The following is a 17,289-nucleotide window of genomic DNA, read 5'->3' on the forward strand; positions in this document are numbered from 1 at the left end:
GAAATCATGAACTGTTTCAGATAATATAAAAAAAAAAAAACCATCCTGAAACATTAAATAGCACGCTAATGGTTTCTAAAACCTTGAACTTTTACCTCCCCAGAAAAAACGTAACTTTCTCCTGTTTTTATAAAGGCACAGATTTTTGCAGTTGTATAGCTCAGATTTCAAAAAATATTCAGTAATGTATGATATAAAGTGTATGAAACACTTGTGTGGTGTTTTAAAGACACACTTGAGACAGCAACACCTCCATCCTTGGTGGTGTCTCCTGTTGATTTTGATTCCTGATTTTTGCCACCAACATTGTATACATGTTCTCAATGTTACAGGAGAAATCCAGGAGAAAGCCCCAGGAAAATGAATGCAAACAAAAATAAACTAAGGAAACAAATCAAGACCAATTGGGGAAACTGACTTTGCAATTTTTAGAAAATAACTTTTTTTTTGCCTTTAAGTTTAGTGGTTGAGTGAAATTTTTAAAGCTTGATATAAAGATGTATCCATAATCTTTTTCTTTAGAAAACCATCCCTCTAGGGCAAACACAAAAGCAATAGATTTTTCACTGAAGCAAGAGAGAAAATAGCAATAGATTATTCTCATGGCTTCCTTCCATTTGGTGATTTTGAGTTTGGATAATAACGAGGCATTATATGGAAAGGTTTTGCATAATATATCCTTTTTTAGCATGGCTCACACTGCTGGAGCAGACATATTGCACATGCTCAAGGAGTTCCAGAAACGTCATTGCCCATTGGTTCCTCTTTAACTAAGAAGACCTTCCCTACTGGGACAGTCACCAAAGCCTCCATGTGTTCTCACCACCTCGCCGACCCCTTGGGAAGGAAGATGTCTTTGTACTCTCTACAGTCCTGTCTCAACCTTCAGTGAATCCTTCTGGTCTTGAATTATGGCCAACCAAAGCTAGGAACACGTTAATTGCTAGGAGTTGAAAATTTAGCCCTGATTTGCAGACTGGGGAGGAAGAAATCATTTGTTAAGCAACTTGTCCCTAGTTACAGATCCATATCTGTCTTGTGCATTAAACACAGGTATTTATTTATATAACACCAGAACCGGTAGAAAACAGACTGATTGCAGTCCTCTCCCACAAACCAGTGACCTTTGCCAATTACATTCAGTTTAGACGAGATTTAGGCCTTGGGCACAACTCCGTGATTCGTGCCTTCAGTTAAATGTTAGCTGTACAGACACTGGGGACAGAGCTAACCTCCTCCAACCCCACAGCACAGAAAGGCCAGGTCTGATATGGACTTCTGCATCTGTAAGCCTTGTTTAGTCAAACCAAACAGAACGAAGCTCTCCAGGGATAAACAGGCTTAGTAACACAACCCAGAGGGCAGAGCCCACAGAACGAGCATGAATTAGTAAACAAAAGATGTTTTAAAGCAACGCAGACCCCGGGAAAGGTTTGCCAAGAGGTCTGATCATCCAACAAATGCCACCTGTGACATATTCTTGACTTTTTTCCTGGGTGATTTACAACAATCTGTTTTAATTTTGCATATTCACATTTGAGATCCTCTGTTCTTTCTTCAAACACTCTCTAATGAACCAACAATTCAAGGTTGGATGCATTTATGCTGCTTTAATTATATTCCCTCTTTTTCCAACACCTACAGTGTTTTGAAACAACTGGAAGTACATTTTTTTTTATTAAAATCACTTACATAATAAAACTAAAGTAAGACTTCTCAGCTAAAATCCAGTTATAACTGATGAGTTTTAAATTAGAATGCATGTTAAGCTTAAACAAATAAATGTATGTACCTCTAGAAATGGTTCCGAGTTGTGTGTGTGTGTGTGTGTGTGTGTGTGTTTGTGTGTGTGTGCATGAAGCCATAAGCACACATTCTCAGAAGTTCTTACCAACTCTCTGCTTTCTAGGGCAAACTCTGGTAACCACCAGCAGGTAAATAATCAATTTTCATTTGTGTGTTATATGTTTTTAAATATCTAAACACTTGTAATACCATAGTAGGTTTTTCACTTCAAAAGAGGAAAGAAAAGCAAACAGTAGCATAGAAATGGGCCCCAGGGCATCCCAGGGTTGCAGTTGTGGACAGCTGCCCATGAAGATGTACCCAGAAGGAAGCGCCAGAGGGCGGCTCCTTTCTGGACGGAAGGTGAGAACGAATACATTTACAGAAACAGAGAAGCTTCCCAGCTTTCTAGCCTATTCCCTCCTTTTCTGTTAGAATTAATTAAAATCAGGACACATGTGCCTCAGGTCACATATTTCTCACTAGTCTTAAGGAAGATCTGTCTATGAAGCTTGGCAAACATGCAAATAAGATTATACTACTATAAAACAGAAAAACTTTCTACTTTTACCATGTGTTCAAATTATCAGTGATATTTAAATCACCTTTCTAATAACTTTGCGTTGCTCTGGCTCTGTGGTTGTTATAGGCAACTTATCAAAAAACACTTCATACATTGAATTACAAGACTTAATGGAAACTCTTTGATTTACATCTTTTAAGAGAAATGCACAAAGACAAGAAGTTTTCTAACATCTTTCAAAATACAGAGCTAAGTACAGTGGCTGGGTCAAAATTTAAATAGCACTCAAGGTCAGTACCTTTATGCACAGGAGGCAGTGCCCCAAGACTCAAGCCTGTGGCTTAGTCTTAAAACCCCACCCAATAGCTCTTGCTTGACAAATGACACCCACAACTCTCCTCATCAAAGTATGCTCTCTAAAGAAAGAGTAACCAAGAACCTTGCTCTCTGCAGAGAGACATAACCAGAATTTCACTAAGTACTGGGAAAGACAGAGATTGCTCAGAGAAACTAAAATGCTAATATAGACATCTTATTTTCAGAAGCTCTTTGTTCAGGGAGGAAGTATGGTCCAGAGAAAAGCCATTGCAACAGACAACTGACTCACAGCTTTCTCTGTCCACAACTACTGGTGTCACCCTGAACCAGCCACCCAATCTCCCGAGATCATAGTGATGTCATCAGTACAAAAGAATTGGTGCCATCTCACTACCCGGAGGAATGCCAGGAGCTCCTGAACAGGGAAAGGAAAACCAGAGTAGTGAGGAGAATCAGCACAAGTGGGTGGAGTTTGGGTTCAGTTACATGATGTGGACAAATTTCTACTTCTGGCCAAGATCTATCAAGAAGACCAAGACTTCACCCTCCTGCTAGAGAAAAGGAACAGAAGAATTAAATAAGAGGAACAGCTTCTGCGAGGTAAGAACCATGGAGCACAGAGGAAGAGGAGACACACAAGGTGAGATCCTATAGTTGTCAGCAACCATGGCCCCTGAGCTTCCTCAACTGTACAAGGTAGGGATCTCAGGCAGTGGCCTCCAAGAAAGGCATTGGAGACCCAGTTGGCTAGACTTTACAGGACCAAGTGTTCTAGAAGAGATCTGCAGGTTATCCTACTGACTGTAGCTGAGGACTCTTCAATGCTTGCTGGTATAAGAAACTGAGGCTAGAGGTAAAAGATTCCCAAGGATTAGAGTTAACAGTGCATGGAGTCCCATAGACACAGGATTGCCTGGTTCTTGGCTATTCAATTTGAAACTCAGCATTCAGACTATTAAGAAGGAACCTGATTGAAAACAGGAATTATAGGGCTGGAGAGATGACTCAGTGGTTAAGAGCACTGACTGCCCTTCCAGAGGTTCTGAGTTCAATTCCCAGCAACCACACGGTAGCTTGCAACCGTCTGTAATGGGATCCAATGCTCTCTTCTGGTGTGTCTGTAGATGGCTATAGTGTACTCATATAAAATAAAATAAGTAAATCTTAAAAAAAGAAAAGAAAATGGGAATTATAAGCTACAAGGAGAATCATTCCACCTAACAAATCTAAAAATACTGAAATGCGAAAGGGTGAAACTGCCTCTAGATAAACTAACTAGATTTCAACTCAAAGTCTGGATATATTTATAGTTATACAAAACTATACCCAGCACCCAACAACATAAAGTTTATACTGTATGATATCCAATAAAAAAATGACCAGACATAAAATGATGCAAGAAAGTACCAGACATAATCTTAGGTATGAGATGAAGGGATGGCCAGGAGACTAAGGCCAGATGCAATTCCACTACTTTATATCGATAAAATAGTCAATGTCACTTAGCACAGTCAGATCAGATCAAAATTGTAGAAGTGATAAGAATGGTCTGTTGGAAACAGCAAACATCATTAAAGTAGTAGAAGAAAATCACTTGGACCAATAATTCTATACCCAGCCAAAATATCTTTTAAAAATCAAAAGTGAAGTTAAGGTGTTTTCCAAGCATAAATAAATCACTAGCTTACACACATTCTAACCCAAAGAATTCAAACTTCACCTTACAAGCACTTGAAAACATAAAGGATGCCCAAGGGGCAGAAGAAAAAATGATCCATGGTAAATATGAATAGAGAATATGACTATGAAAACTCATGACTATATCAGGCAAAACGGTATGATTGTTTCTTATTATATAAGAAAGATTAAAAGATGATCACTTAAAGAAAAATAAGAATGCAACACGGAAAACAGTATAAAGGTATTCCCCAAAGGAGAGTTAAGAGAGGAAGGGCCAACACTGGTCTGTGACCCTGGCTTTAGGATACAATCTACCTAAATCACATCTACAAATAAAGTGCTTATGGCATTTCTCCTTAGCTTCTTTTGTGTATCCTCTAGTCCCCTCTGTCTGAATACCACCATTGATGCTGTGACCTGAGATCTCAATGAGACCTACCCTTGGAGGCACCGCCTGCAGTGCGGTGATGTAATTCTCGAGGGCCAGGCGACGGCGATCATTGAGCATGGCTTCAACTCTGGCCATGTGTGTCTCTACAAGCTGCTGCCTCTCGTTGGCTGCTTCCTGTTCCAGAGATTCCACTTTCTCCTGGAAATGCTGATGTGAAAAATATGCACAAGCATGTTTGTTACTTAATGTAAGGATTGGTGCAAAGATAGTCTCCCTGTTTGTACGAGGTATTTGTAGACTGGGTTTAGTCCTAAATTCCTAATCTCACTTAAATCTTCTAAGGGACTGAAGAAGATGAGAACTCCAGCTACTCAAAAGACATATTATTGCAAGTCATAGAATAAATTTGGGGTGATTAATTCTAATTTTAAATATGTGGGAGCAAATGTAAGGGAAGCAACTTATTACTAAGACAAGGACTGAGAACGAGCCAAGTTCATGCAAATATGGACACAGGGGCTTCTAGCAGATGCCTAGAGGCCCTTGATGACTGAGTGTGCCATGTCCTGTCTGGTGCGTAGGGGGCTCAGTTGTTACCTGGATAACGGCCTTCTTGTCAGCTTTGGGCAAATTCTTGGCTTGACGTTCTGCCTCCTCCCATTCTCTCATGACCTGTAAAGATGACAAAAGACTTCAAATGAAAATCCCCCATTCTTTCAAATACAGATTTAATACGGTGGCTTACATTGCAGTATGTTTCCTATTAAAAACGCATCACGTGTCCACCCCCATGTGAATAACATCTGTCCTACAAGAACATAAAAAATTTATGCCAGCAGTATGGTGAATATAAATGTCCACATGTATTGCAGCCTCTCGAAATAAAGTCGGTTCACCTTTTCATTTTCTCTGAGAAATGTCTGGAAGTCATTTTACTCGATGTGAGTAAACACCGATTACCCGTAAAAGGCGTATGCTATCTGAACGAAGCCTCCTGTCGATGACATTGATTTTAACCTTCTACGACATCAAGTCAAAACGTTTCAAGTGGTGTATTTTGGTTATGCATAGGTGCAGACCAGGAATACAATGCCACAAAAGGAGAGGTGGTGCAGAAGAGAAGGAAGGCTTCTGTTGTCTGAAATGCTAAGGTCTACTCCTTGTGCAAGCGAAGAAGAGTAGATGATTCTTCCTAAGTGATGAGTAGCAAGGATTACTCCGAATCCAGCCAGAAATCCCCAGAAAGCGTGCACCATAATCTTCTGAATGTGGCCAAGGGTAATACGCTAATTGAGTAGGCAGGCTAGCCTGCTGTGTCACGGCCATTTCCTGTCCTCCATTTTTTAGTCACTGATCAGAATACAGTGTCTATTGCTGCGTTCTGCTGAATGAAGACGCAGGTTAATTCTTCACCTGTGGCTACCGTTCCCTTGTCTACTGTCTGGTCTTTGAGGTGGGTTCCCTGGGAAGTGATCCTAATGAAGGAAGATGAAGCAGCACACCCAGTCACCTACAGGGTAGGCACTCTGGACTTTTTCACACGTCTTCCAAAACTGCAAGGAAAACGCGGCTTGGAAGGTCCTATCTGATCAGCGTGTGAGTTGGTTTTTTTTTTTTTTTTTAAATTAGTTTTTTGAGAACAAGATACATGGAAAACATACAAACGGTTCAAGGTGCTTGGGCATTTCTATTAGCTAATAAAGAGTCGTGGTGGACAAGGAGATATTGAAGAGACGCTTCGCTTTATAGATGAGCCGAGCCTGGGGAGAAAAATGTTTCAATTTCCTGCATGGGAGGGAACGTTCCCTGGTGGCGATGTCCTAACTAGAGTTCCTCAGGCAAGACATCTCAGAATTAGTTTGAGATAGAAACCAAATGTCCTAATGGGGTGTGAAGACTGATTCCCTGAATTATGTATCCCTGCATTATACATCATCTTATCTTAGACATTCGGAACCTGGACCGCCCACTTGGAATTGCAGATCCATGAAATATTTAAGAAAAATTAAGATTTACCTAGCTAATGTATTGAAAATATGTGTCACTATATAAACGAACTCGAACATTGATTTTTCAGAATAATTTAACAATATCTTCTACTCTCACACACCCATGACCTATGTCACCACTCTAGGGCTACTTACAGACATGCTGTATGCAGAAGATTTACCAGTGGCTTTCACTGGGGTACCCTGGTAGTCGATACTGGATTAAGTGCTTTACAAAGTTTGTCTGATCTAATTGATTCCTCACAACAGGCCCTGTGATCAGTAATCTCACTGTACAGACCAGTTTAAGAAAGAGTAGATAGGCACGGCCCCTGGTTGAAGAATGGGGCCACACACTGATCTCAAAGGTTTTAACCCAGAAATGTTCCCATCCAAAGAACAGGGACAAAAAAAATGGAGGGGAGACTGAAGGTAGGGTCATCCAGGGACTGCCCCACATTGGACCCATCCTGTCTGCAGACACCAAACCCGACACTGTTGCCATTGTCAAGAGGCGCTTGCTGACAGGAACCTGGTGTGGCTGCTCCTTGGGAGGTTCAGACAGTGACTGACCAATGCAGATGTGGATGTTTGGAGCCAACCATCAGACTGAGCTCAGGGGCCATGGTGGGGGAGCTCGCCGAAGGACTGGAGGAGTGGAGAGGGATTGCAACCCTATCAGAAGAACAGCCTTACAGGAAGATCAGCTGGCAGGACAACGCAGTGCTCTCTGGGACTAGACCACCAACCAAGGAGTGTACTTGGAGGGACCCATGGCTCCAGATACATATGTAGGAAAGGATGGCCTTGCCTGATAGCAATGGGAGGGGAGGCCGTTGGCCCTGTGGAGGTTTGTTGCCCCAGCATAGGGGGATGTTGGAGGGATGGGGCAGGAAAGGGTGGGTGGAGAGGAAGCACTCTCATAGAGGCAAAGGGGAGGGAGGAGAGGGAGGTTGCGGGATGGGGGCTTGTGGAGGAGTAACGGGGAAGTGGGTTATCATTAGAGATGTAAACGAATGAAATGATTCAAGAAAACAGAAGAAGAAAGCTATGATGGTAATCAAGGGACAAGGAATAATGATAAGCCCAGTGGCCTCCTGGCTCAGTGTGCTGCTACAGAGTGGAAATTCTATCTACAGGCACGTTAAGGGTCAGCACCAGCATCAGGTGAATTTTTGCTTTGAAGGACTTCATTTACACACATACTCATACATACTAAACGGACTAGATACGTGAGTAGGTGTGATGAATAATCTTGCTTGACAGGATTAGGGTCAACATGGAAACAAGTCTCCAGAAACGACAGGGGCAGGGATTTTTCCAGATCAGGTTAACTGATGCGGGGAGACACACCCTAAATTTAAGTAGCACCGGGCTGTGGCTGGGGATTCTGGACTGGAGGAAAAGGAGAGAGCGGCCATGCATTCTGCTGCCTGACTGCAGATGCACCGGGACCTGCTCTGTCTGACTGTAGGTGCTGTGTGACCTGCTGTCTCAAGCTCCTGCCTCACACCGTGGTCACTGTGGTCACCGTGGTCACCGTGTCACTCTGCCCTGTTCCTTGGAATTCGACACCAACACAAAGCCTTCCTTTCTCAGGTTGCTCTTGTCAGGCTGCTTGGCATCACAGGAAGTGACTGATTCAGTAACGAAGGCATTTAGGTGGTGTGTCTCCTCATTTGCATCTGACACATGTTAGTCACATTGTAACCAAGGTCTTCGGACTGCTAGGTCCTTAATATGTCATCTTTCCTAACCCTCTGTACCCTGTAACAGAAACAGATGCGGGCCATTATTCTGTAAGCTAACCCAAGAAAATTCATTGAAAACTACAATAAAAATCGAGTCGGAAAGCTCGGAATTTGAAACCTTGAAGCCCTCTGAATCTGAACTCGAGGGCTGCACTGTGGGTCCCTGTACAACAGTTTTTCACTGTGTGCAGAGAGCTATCAACTCCGTCAGGATTTACGGCTCTTCTGAGGCCTGGCTATGTCGTGCAGAGAAAATGACGATTACTAAGTCGAGATTTAAGAGACAGACAAGTTCAAAGTCAGAAAGTCCCCGGAACTGAGCGGAATAGACTCTGGAGGTAAACGGAGGCTAAACCTGTGGTACTGGAGTCCACCAGGCGAGGTCTCTGCCCTAGGATGACTACAGCTAAGTAATCTCTGATCTGTGAAGATGGAGGAAATCTCCTGGAAATCTATGACCTAAGTCCTGGATTAAGTGGATGCTCAGCAGGGCTCTCGTTTCCACAGCCTATCACGTCAGAGGCTGGCACAGGGCTTGAGACTAATTTTCTTAATCACTTAAAAATACCTCAGATACAGTGGGGAAAAAACATTTAAGAAAAAAGATTCAAGAGGGTTTGAGGATGAAGTACAAGTGGGTATGTATGCCTTATATAATTCTGTATGGACGAAAAGGAATTGGAGCGTAGTAGAAACATACGGCACAGATACAGAAATCACCAATCCGCAAGCTAAGATATGACACTTCAGAAATCAAATAAAAGGTGAGAGAAACCACTTGCCCCAAGTCAAACATGATGTGTGGCAGAGGACTTTGTGAGATTTATGGATGGGAAGAAGGGAAAGACATTTCTAGACTAAGCCAATGTGGAGAGCAAAGTGAGTGCAGAGGTGGGGGTGGGGGCAGCTTCCAGATGCAGACAAGCCAGCCAGCAGGTGGATGGGAGGCAGGGAAGGCTGGGGTCAGGGTGCCCTGGCAGGCACTGGGAACATCAGGGGAGCGCTCAGTGTTTATTGTGCTCCTGTGGACTTCTGCACAATTATGTACCCAGGGCTGTGATTTTGTAAGGGTCACAGGGAAGCCTCTGAAAGCCTCAGGAAATGAGATCAATTCTGTTTAAAGGAGCGAATTATAGTAAATCCCAATTGAGTCCTTCCACACCTTCCTAAGTGACTTTTCTAATGAAAAAATTTTTTTTGAAAAATTCTAGTTATCAGGGGCTTGATTTCAGTTGGCTCTTCCATTCACTTGGCTGCCTAGCTCAACCTGCTTCTAGGTTTTCCTCATGGTCCACCAACCCAGTAGAATGTGAATCATACTTCGTGGCCAGATTATTGCGGTCCAGTGTGGTTGTGAAACCTTTTTTCTCAGTGTTACACTGTAGTGTAGGGCCGGATATGATCCCTCGTGATCCTTAAAGAAATAGCAACCTTGTCCTGCTTTCTTGAGATAAATCATTAGTTCTGTTTGAAATAAGGGTGTTCAGGGAGCCAACAGCTCAGGAGATGAGCTCCACGGAGAAGACTTCATGATTCCCAGAGGCAGGACACAAGGCCAGGGCTAGGGCCAATCTCAAGCAGGGGACTGACAGGAGGACCAAATGAAGTCTTAGAGTGCATTTAGGGACAGGAGGAGTAGAGATGTGAGGTAAGCCACCGCAGGAATAACTAGCTTGGTTGGATCAGCCAGGGCTCTAAGGCATGGGGAGTTTTCACAAAGCTACAGTGCCTGTTGCAGGGTGATTGGAGCCTGGGACCCAAAGACAGATAAAAGGGTTAGCTGGGATGTGGCCCAAGGGATAAGGCATAGCTTAAACGTGTAAGTGTTCTTCCTCTAGTCCCCCACACTTCTTGGGAAACAGTTTACGTCATGGGGCTGGAACTGTCCAGGCAGATTAGACAGGCTGGGCACTGAGTTCCAGGGATCTGCCTGTTTGCCTCCACAGCGCTGGATTACAAACACAGATCTGGCTTTTTAAATGTGTGTTCCCAGAATGAAACTCAGATCCTCCTGCTTAGTGGGTGAGGGACTGCACTATTCCTTTCTATCCTTTAAATAAATCTTCCAATGCACATTTAAAGTATACAGCCTCTTACAGGACACACACACACACACACACACACACACACACAAAGTTTACTACAATGTATCAGTTAACAGCCCTTGCCTCACCATCTCGCAGAGTACCTTTTCTTTAGCGGAGAGGCACAATTGATTATGTGCTTCAAAATCCTCTTGTACTTGCCTTTCCTTGATGTGATCGCACACTGGATAGATGTAGGGGAACCCTACAATCTGTGTCCTCGTGGAAAACATTTAAATTAAACTTTGTATCTACCCGTCTGAGGCAGAGGCGAGCGTGCATCTCCCTAGACAACAGAACAGCAGAAGTTGGAAGCCTTCTCCGTACCTGGGACATTCTCTCTCGGTGCTTGGCTTCCAACCTCTCTTTGGCTTTCTGGAAATGGGCGTGCTCGTTCTCATCTCCGGGGGTCTCCAGGTACTTGTCGACTGCGTCAGGGGTGCTGGCTGCCGTCGTGGGAACTGGAAAGGAGACCGGAAGGCAAGTTGAGAAGAATGCTCCATTTTGTAAGAGAGCCAATCATTCCCCAGGACAGAGAATCGTGTAAAGGAGCAGGACACAGCAGATGCCAGTGCCAACTAAAGAAGCACCCAGAGACATTTTACCATGGCTGGAGCATGTTTCACTAATGTAGCATGTAGCATGTAGCATGTAGTATGGAGTATGTAGCTAAAGAGCACATTTAAAAACTGTAGCATTAAAAATGTCCTGCCCAGATAGGCATTCTTCCAGCAATGACTGCATACAACAGCCACATTTCACTGAATCCTCATGCTCTGTTTGGCTATTTTGTAACCTGAAAAGTAGCTAAGGGTGTCACCAGTATCAGACACCGAAAGTCCTGCAGAAACCCGTGGAATCTGAAAAGAAGGCTGTTGCAACATTAAGGCATCTCAGCGAAATGGGAGCTCTGCACATTGCGGTTCAGACGGCTTAATTACAAAGCCACCCTTCGTGAGAGAGCTTGAACACCACGGGAAGACATATAAACACCAACAAGGGCAGTTTAAAAACCACAAAAGGACATTCGGCCCTCGCATATTTGGCAACAATCTCTAATTCATCACACTGCCTCGTCAGACAGACAGTGATTTCTACTTTGAATTCAATACCACCAGGCAGGCTCTGAATTGCCGCATCCACTGTGACGTTACGTGGCAACAGCGGCGCTCAGGAAACCGAAGATGGAGCTGTGGGACACAAATGCTCTAACTCACGAATGAGCAGTGATGAGCAGGAACTGAAAGCATGTAAGAGTGTGAGGAAAGAGAGAGAGTTCTGAAAGAGGAATGTGGTTTCTCCCTAAACAGGAAATGACCTCATCAACCTCCAATAAACTTAAACGCTCATTCAAAGATATCAACCACTGTCTCAAATACTCTTTCACACTTCTCAACCAATTCCTGGAATAAGAGGCTTGGGCTGCAATAGCCCCGGTGGTAACTGGGTGAGAGGTCACAGCTGAGTCGTCTGAGGCAACCTGCCTTTTCTGTGCGTTTAAGAAAATGGCTGGAATTAGAATCAAAGGCTTGACCCTGTTAACAGAAACCAGAATGCATTTCAAAAAGCATGAGAGATGTGCATTCTGACTTCTTTCCCTTTTCTTCGGTCACTGGTTAACCATTTCTTTTCAGAAAATGGCAGCAGCTGAGATGCCTTTCCAGGTGTGGCATTTGAGCAGAAAGGAGGCGGGAAAGGGTTATTCCTGCAACCTCAAAGAACTGTCCTCATCTAGCAGATAAAAAAGGGAACACTAGCCCCATGGGGACAAGGAAGGAAGGTCCACTGGGGACTCTGAGATTAGGCCCAGCTACGTGCGAACCTAAGACAATGTTTTTACACCAGCTGGTACCCAGGGCAAGGGACTAGAGCACTGTGCATTCCAGAATTATATCTAGTGGTGATAACACGCCGTGCATCCTACCATTAAGTGTTAGTCACACGGGGTACTCCATGCATGCCTGTGGCTTTATTGTCTCCCATTATGTTGTACAGAAATCTTTTATGCTAACCTTAGGGAAAAATCAGACACATTTAACTCTAATTCACTGAAAAATAAATTGGAACACAGGACTATGCAATGTCATCTACAGAAAAAGCAACGTATTTTCCAGAAACCAACCAACCAAACAAAACGCAGCAAAATTCAACATATGTGTTAGTCCACAAAGAACATGGACATAAATAAAACATATGGTTTCTTATTCTGAATGACGGAAAAATGATCTGCGATTTTAAACACTATAACAGAAAAGATACCAAAGACAAATGTATTTGCTTCGCACAACCTCGAGGAAATCAATACACACGTGTTTTTTAACCACCTTATCAAAACTTGCTTCCCTTGGATCAACCCTTTCTTTCCCTCTCACTGGCAGAGTGAAAATGAGAAGCTACAGTAGAAAGCAGTAAATCAAACAGCAGCAGGCTGAGGTGAGCAGGCAAGCCACACTTTACATTTCATACGGTGGGAATGTTTCGAGCCCGACAGCCATCTGCTTTCAGTACTACCAGAGTACGCGTCCCCTTAGAAATGCCTGCTGTGATTGGTCTAAACTGAAATGTATGTGTACGTATGTCTGCAAAAGTAAGAATAAAATAATAACCAGGACATAAGCAAGTGGGGTATATTTAACGGTATCAAGGTTATTTCAAATAGATTCCTTATAGGAACATGGAAATCAGCACGTGACGTTATTACCATTCACTCTGCTGCATCAAGGTCTATTTCTATGCTGGTTGATTTCATGTGCCAATTTGACTGAGCTGCAGGCTGCTAGAGTCAACATCATTTGGTTGTATGTGTGCAAGGGTGTTACAGTATAAGATTAGTGATTGGATCTGAGGACATAGATCCCTTCAGGTGCTCTTCCAAGAGCTTGAACAGAACAAAAAAACAAACGAAAGAGGAGGTATTTGCGCTTTTGGATTCTCGTCTGAGACACTGGTCTTTGCCCATGGACTGGAAACAGTGGAGTCAATCATATACTAATCGGTATCCACAAACATCACAGAAGTCAATTCCTCAGAGTATGAATCTTTATATAAATGTATGCGTACGTATGTGTGTATGTGCACATGCTCATGTACACATGCGCATGCACATACCACACACACACACACACACACACACACACACACACACACACCATTTTCAATTTCCCTGGAGAAAAAACTAAGGAATATAGTTTCTCTTCAAGGAAATTTTGTTAGGAGTCCCAGTTACAACCTACTGTTGAAATTTAAGATTCCACTTTTTTTTTCAGTATTTGATTCAAACTTAGAGCTATTTATACTAACCCTCCATGTCAGTTGGTATGGGTAAAGGGAATCCTATAGTTAAATCAGCAAACCATGAGGTCATTTATTAAAGGTGACAAGGACAGTATATACTGATACTTAAACCGACATTAGCCTTCCATTGTTGTTCTATGACAAGGAAGGACCTTAAAGGAAGGACCATCCAGAGACTTCAGAGTCTCTTCCCTTAAGTGCCTACATCTGAAAGCCATTATGCTCCCAGGACCAGCTAATATATTGTGACAAAGTCCACTGAGGTGATGGACAGTGGCCCATTCATGTCCTACAGGTGTTTCTGTGGAAAGGATTGGCCGGAACAATACCAGTTCTGTATGTCCCAGAACACGAGCTGATTCCATGACACTTCAAATGGGTCACTGGAGCCGAGTGGAGACAACTTTTGGGAGGGCTTATTTTTTACTCCAATATTTGTTTGTTTATTTGTTTTTACATACACACGGTCTTGTCTGAGCCCAGGCTGGCCTCAACCTGGCCATCCTCCTGACTTCACCTCCGTTTTCACCTCTGGAGTGCCCTTGCCATGCCAAACTACCTTTTTGCTTTATTTAAAAAGAAAAGAAAACCCACACACCATTACAAATCACACAAATGTTGATAAATCTTTGGGTTTTCTTAGAAGCTATGGTATAGGCTCCGGCTTCCAATGTGGCCAAATCACTATCATCTCTTCGTGAAATAATTTCCTGTGTTGGGAACATGTATTTTTTATTCAATATGGTGGAAGAAGAAGAAATCTCTTTCACTGTGTAGAGAATAAACCCAGTGTCCTCAAATAACCACAAAATGAATTCAGGATCAGGTGGGCTATAAGAGGGCTACACTAGTTTTTGATCAAGAAAGAGTTAATTTATCCCCATGTCCAGGCCACTGGGAAGAGACTTCATTGTGAGAGTGTTTGGTGGCTTGGGAGGAATAGATGATGAGATTTTAAAAAGACCATGCAGGAGTTGAGGGTGTGGCTCAGTGGATAAGAGAAGTTACAAACATGAGGATTTGAGTTTGATCCCTAGAACCATGTAAAAAGCCAGTCATGACTGCCTACATACAATCCTGTGTAGCAGGGAGAGGGGATCACGACTGTGCTTGTAGGCTGTCAGCCTAGCTCCAGGTTCAGGGAAAGCTAAGTGGAGTATGATAGCATAGGATACAATATCTTCCACTGGGATCCTTAAGTGTGTGTATATGCACACGCATGCATATATGGGCTTATAACACACACAAACACACACACACACACACACACACACACACACAAACACACACGTCTTCTGCAGTCTCCCTCCTCTGCTTGCCACATACATGAAGGAACATGGAGCATTGCACGGTCGTGTCTGTTTTGTCATGATAAAACTATATGATCTAAACTTAAACCCCAGGAAGCTGAGTATTATGAAAGTAAATTTCTTCACGTGTGTGAGAGCCCATTTCACTTCTAATAACAATGAGACACCAATGCTGCCCACTGTATATTCTTAGGTCTTCTTCAGGTCCACTGGAAGTCTATTTTCTGGCTGGAGGGGAACTGGCATACTTCTAATTCCCTAATAATCTTGGTGCATGGTCTCACACTAAAAACACTATTTCTGAGAATGTGATGCCATTTTCTAAACTTCCTGTCTCCTGAGAAAGGCCTCACTACGTGAGGAACTTACTTTAAAACGAAGTGAAACCCACCGAGGTTCCTGGAAGTGGTTGAAATCACTATGCAGCCCAGAGGGTTCACGGAGAGAAATGGTCAAACCCAACTATTTGTACACCAGTTTCCCTCGCCGTGATTCTAACTCCACATAGACTAACTGGCCCTGGGTGTGTCTATAGGGGGTTGGTTCCAGGGCTCCCTATAGATAGCAAACTCCAGGATGCCTACCTCTCTTTTATATATTTGGTATAACTTGGAGTATCTAATGTATACGCAGTCCTTTTTCAGACTGCTTATATTACTAAAGATAATGCAAACATTAAAGGGAGTGGTTTCCTTGCTGAATTGTCTGGGGAAGAAGAAAAAAAATTTGTACATGTTCAGTACAGAGGAATTTATTTTTGACTCATGGTTGGTTGAATACACGGATAAGGAAGCTATGGATAATAAGGGCTGACTGAACTCCAGTCCATCTTTACACTGACAATTTAGATATTAGGAAAAAAAAAGGCCCTATCGTTTTCATATCCACTTGACTCTCTGATGAGTCACCATTTCTCCTTATATTGCATATGTTGGGTGGGGAGGGGGTCAGAATAATGACCTTGGCCATCTAAACTAGAACACAAGAGAGTGATTCCTAAATAAAAGTCCACGAATAGCATCCATTTGACATATCCTTTCCTAGGAATGCAGCTTATCTATACAACACTGGCAACCAAAGATAACAGTGAAGACTTACGTAACTCACTGCCTTATCATCGAAGGCTCTGTATGATTTAGAAGCTGGTATTGCCGTTCCTTGAAACAGCTATGAGTTATGTGAGATGGCAGCATGGGTAATTTATGCACGGGTGAACTATAAACCTGTAGAGGAGGATTTTATGGGGAAATTTAATCTCAACGTGACAAGACTTTCAAAAGGCCATCTCCATTTAAAACATTTCTTTCAAAGTTTCCTTCATTGCTCTAATTTCAGAGTAGCTGAAACTCTTAGTGTATTCCACTCAAAACCTAAACATTGATCATTCCTACCAAGTTTGAGATGGATGGGCCACTCATATGGGCAGAATAAAAGGGAGTGATCTTTCAATAGCATACTAGATTTTGGAGAGGAACGAAGACTCTTTGGCCATGTGCTCTGGAGCCTCTCCTCCTTTATGTCCAGTTTGACCACGGTTGCTGGAGAACACTATGAATGCACTGCATGGACAGAAGTTAATAAAAGTATAACTTTATTTTTTTTTATGTCTGTGTACTTCTCCTGGTAATGGGAAAACTTTTATCAGATAGGTGAAATGGATGTAGAAGAATGAATGTTGGCATTATTTTTTTTTATTAATAGCTATATTCCCTGTACTTAAAAGCTATCTTGAGTCTGAATGGAAACAACCGCCAGACAGACAGAAAGATATAAAACCAGAGGAACCGCAACTGGAAGCCAGAATGGCTTAACCAGAGGGTGTTGTTTCTTGCGAGTTTGCTGGAAGCTTCTTTGACTTCATTACCAGTGGTTCACAAAGACATGGCCAGTCATAACTGCTCAATATTTAATAGATGAGCTCAGAATGTTGGTCTTCCCTACCAACCACATTCACAGAACTTCTGAGAGTGAGCGCTGATGGACTTTTAACTTCGATAGAGGTCTTAAGGATAAAACCAGTTTAAATTTCCCCAGCCCCAGAGCAATGTTTCCTTTAATCCTACCTACCTCATCTATTATTCCATAAGTAAATTACTGAGTATGGCCTGCTTACATTATCCTGCTAGAGTCTCTCAAAAGGTTTAGCTACAGCACTGGCACCCTCT

General features: G+C 42.7%; 1 protein-coding gene across 7 annotated transcripts in view; it reads right to left on the minus strand.

Moving 5' to 3' along the window:
* The window catches only part of App (amyloid beta precursor protein), a 218,145-nt gene that overhangs the window by 62,126 nt on the left and 138,730 nt on the right, over window positions 1-17,289 (minus strand). For all 7 annotated transcript variants that reach the window (XM_006248011.5, XM_006248009.5, XM_006248008.5 and 4 more), the window contains 3 exons: window positions 10,848-10,981; window positions 5,295-5,369; window positions 4,746-4,904 (listed from right to left, as the gene is read on the minus strand). In XM_006248011.5, coding sequence (XP_006248073.1) covers window positions 4,746-4,904; window positions 5,295-5,369; window positions 10,848-10,981 — 368 coding nt within the window. The remainder of the gene's footprint in view (window positions 1-4,745; window positions 4,905-5,294; window positions 5,370-10,847; window positions 10,982-17,289) is intronic.

The sequence above is a fragment of the Rattus norvegicus genome, chromosome 11 (assembly GCF_036323735.1).
Source record: "Rattus norvegicus strain BN/NHsdMcwi chromosome 11, GRCr8, whole genome shotgun sequence".
NCBI lineage: Eukaryota > Metazoa > Chordata > Mammalia > Rodentia > Muridae > Rattus > Rattus norvegicus.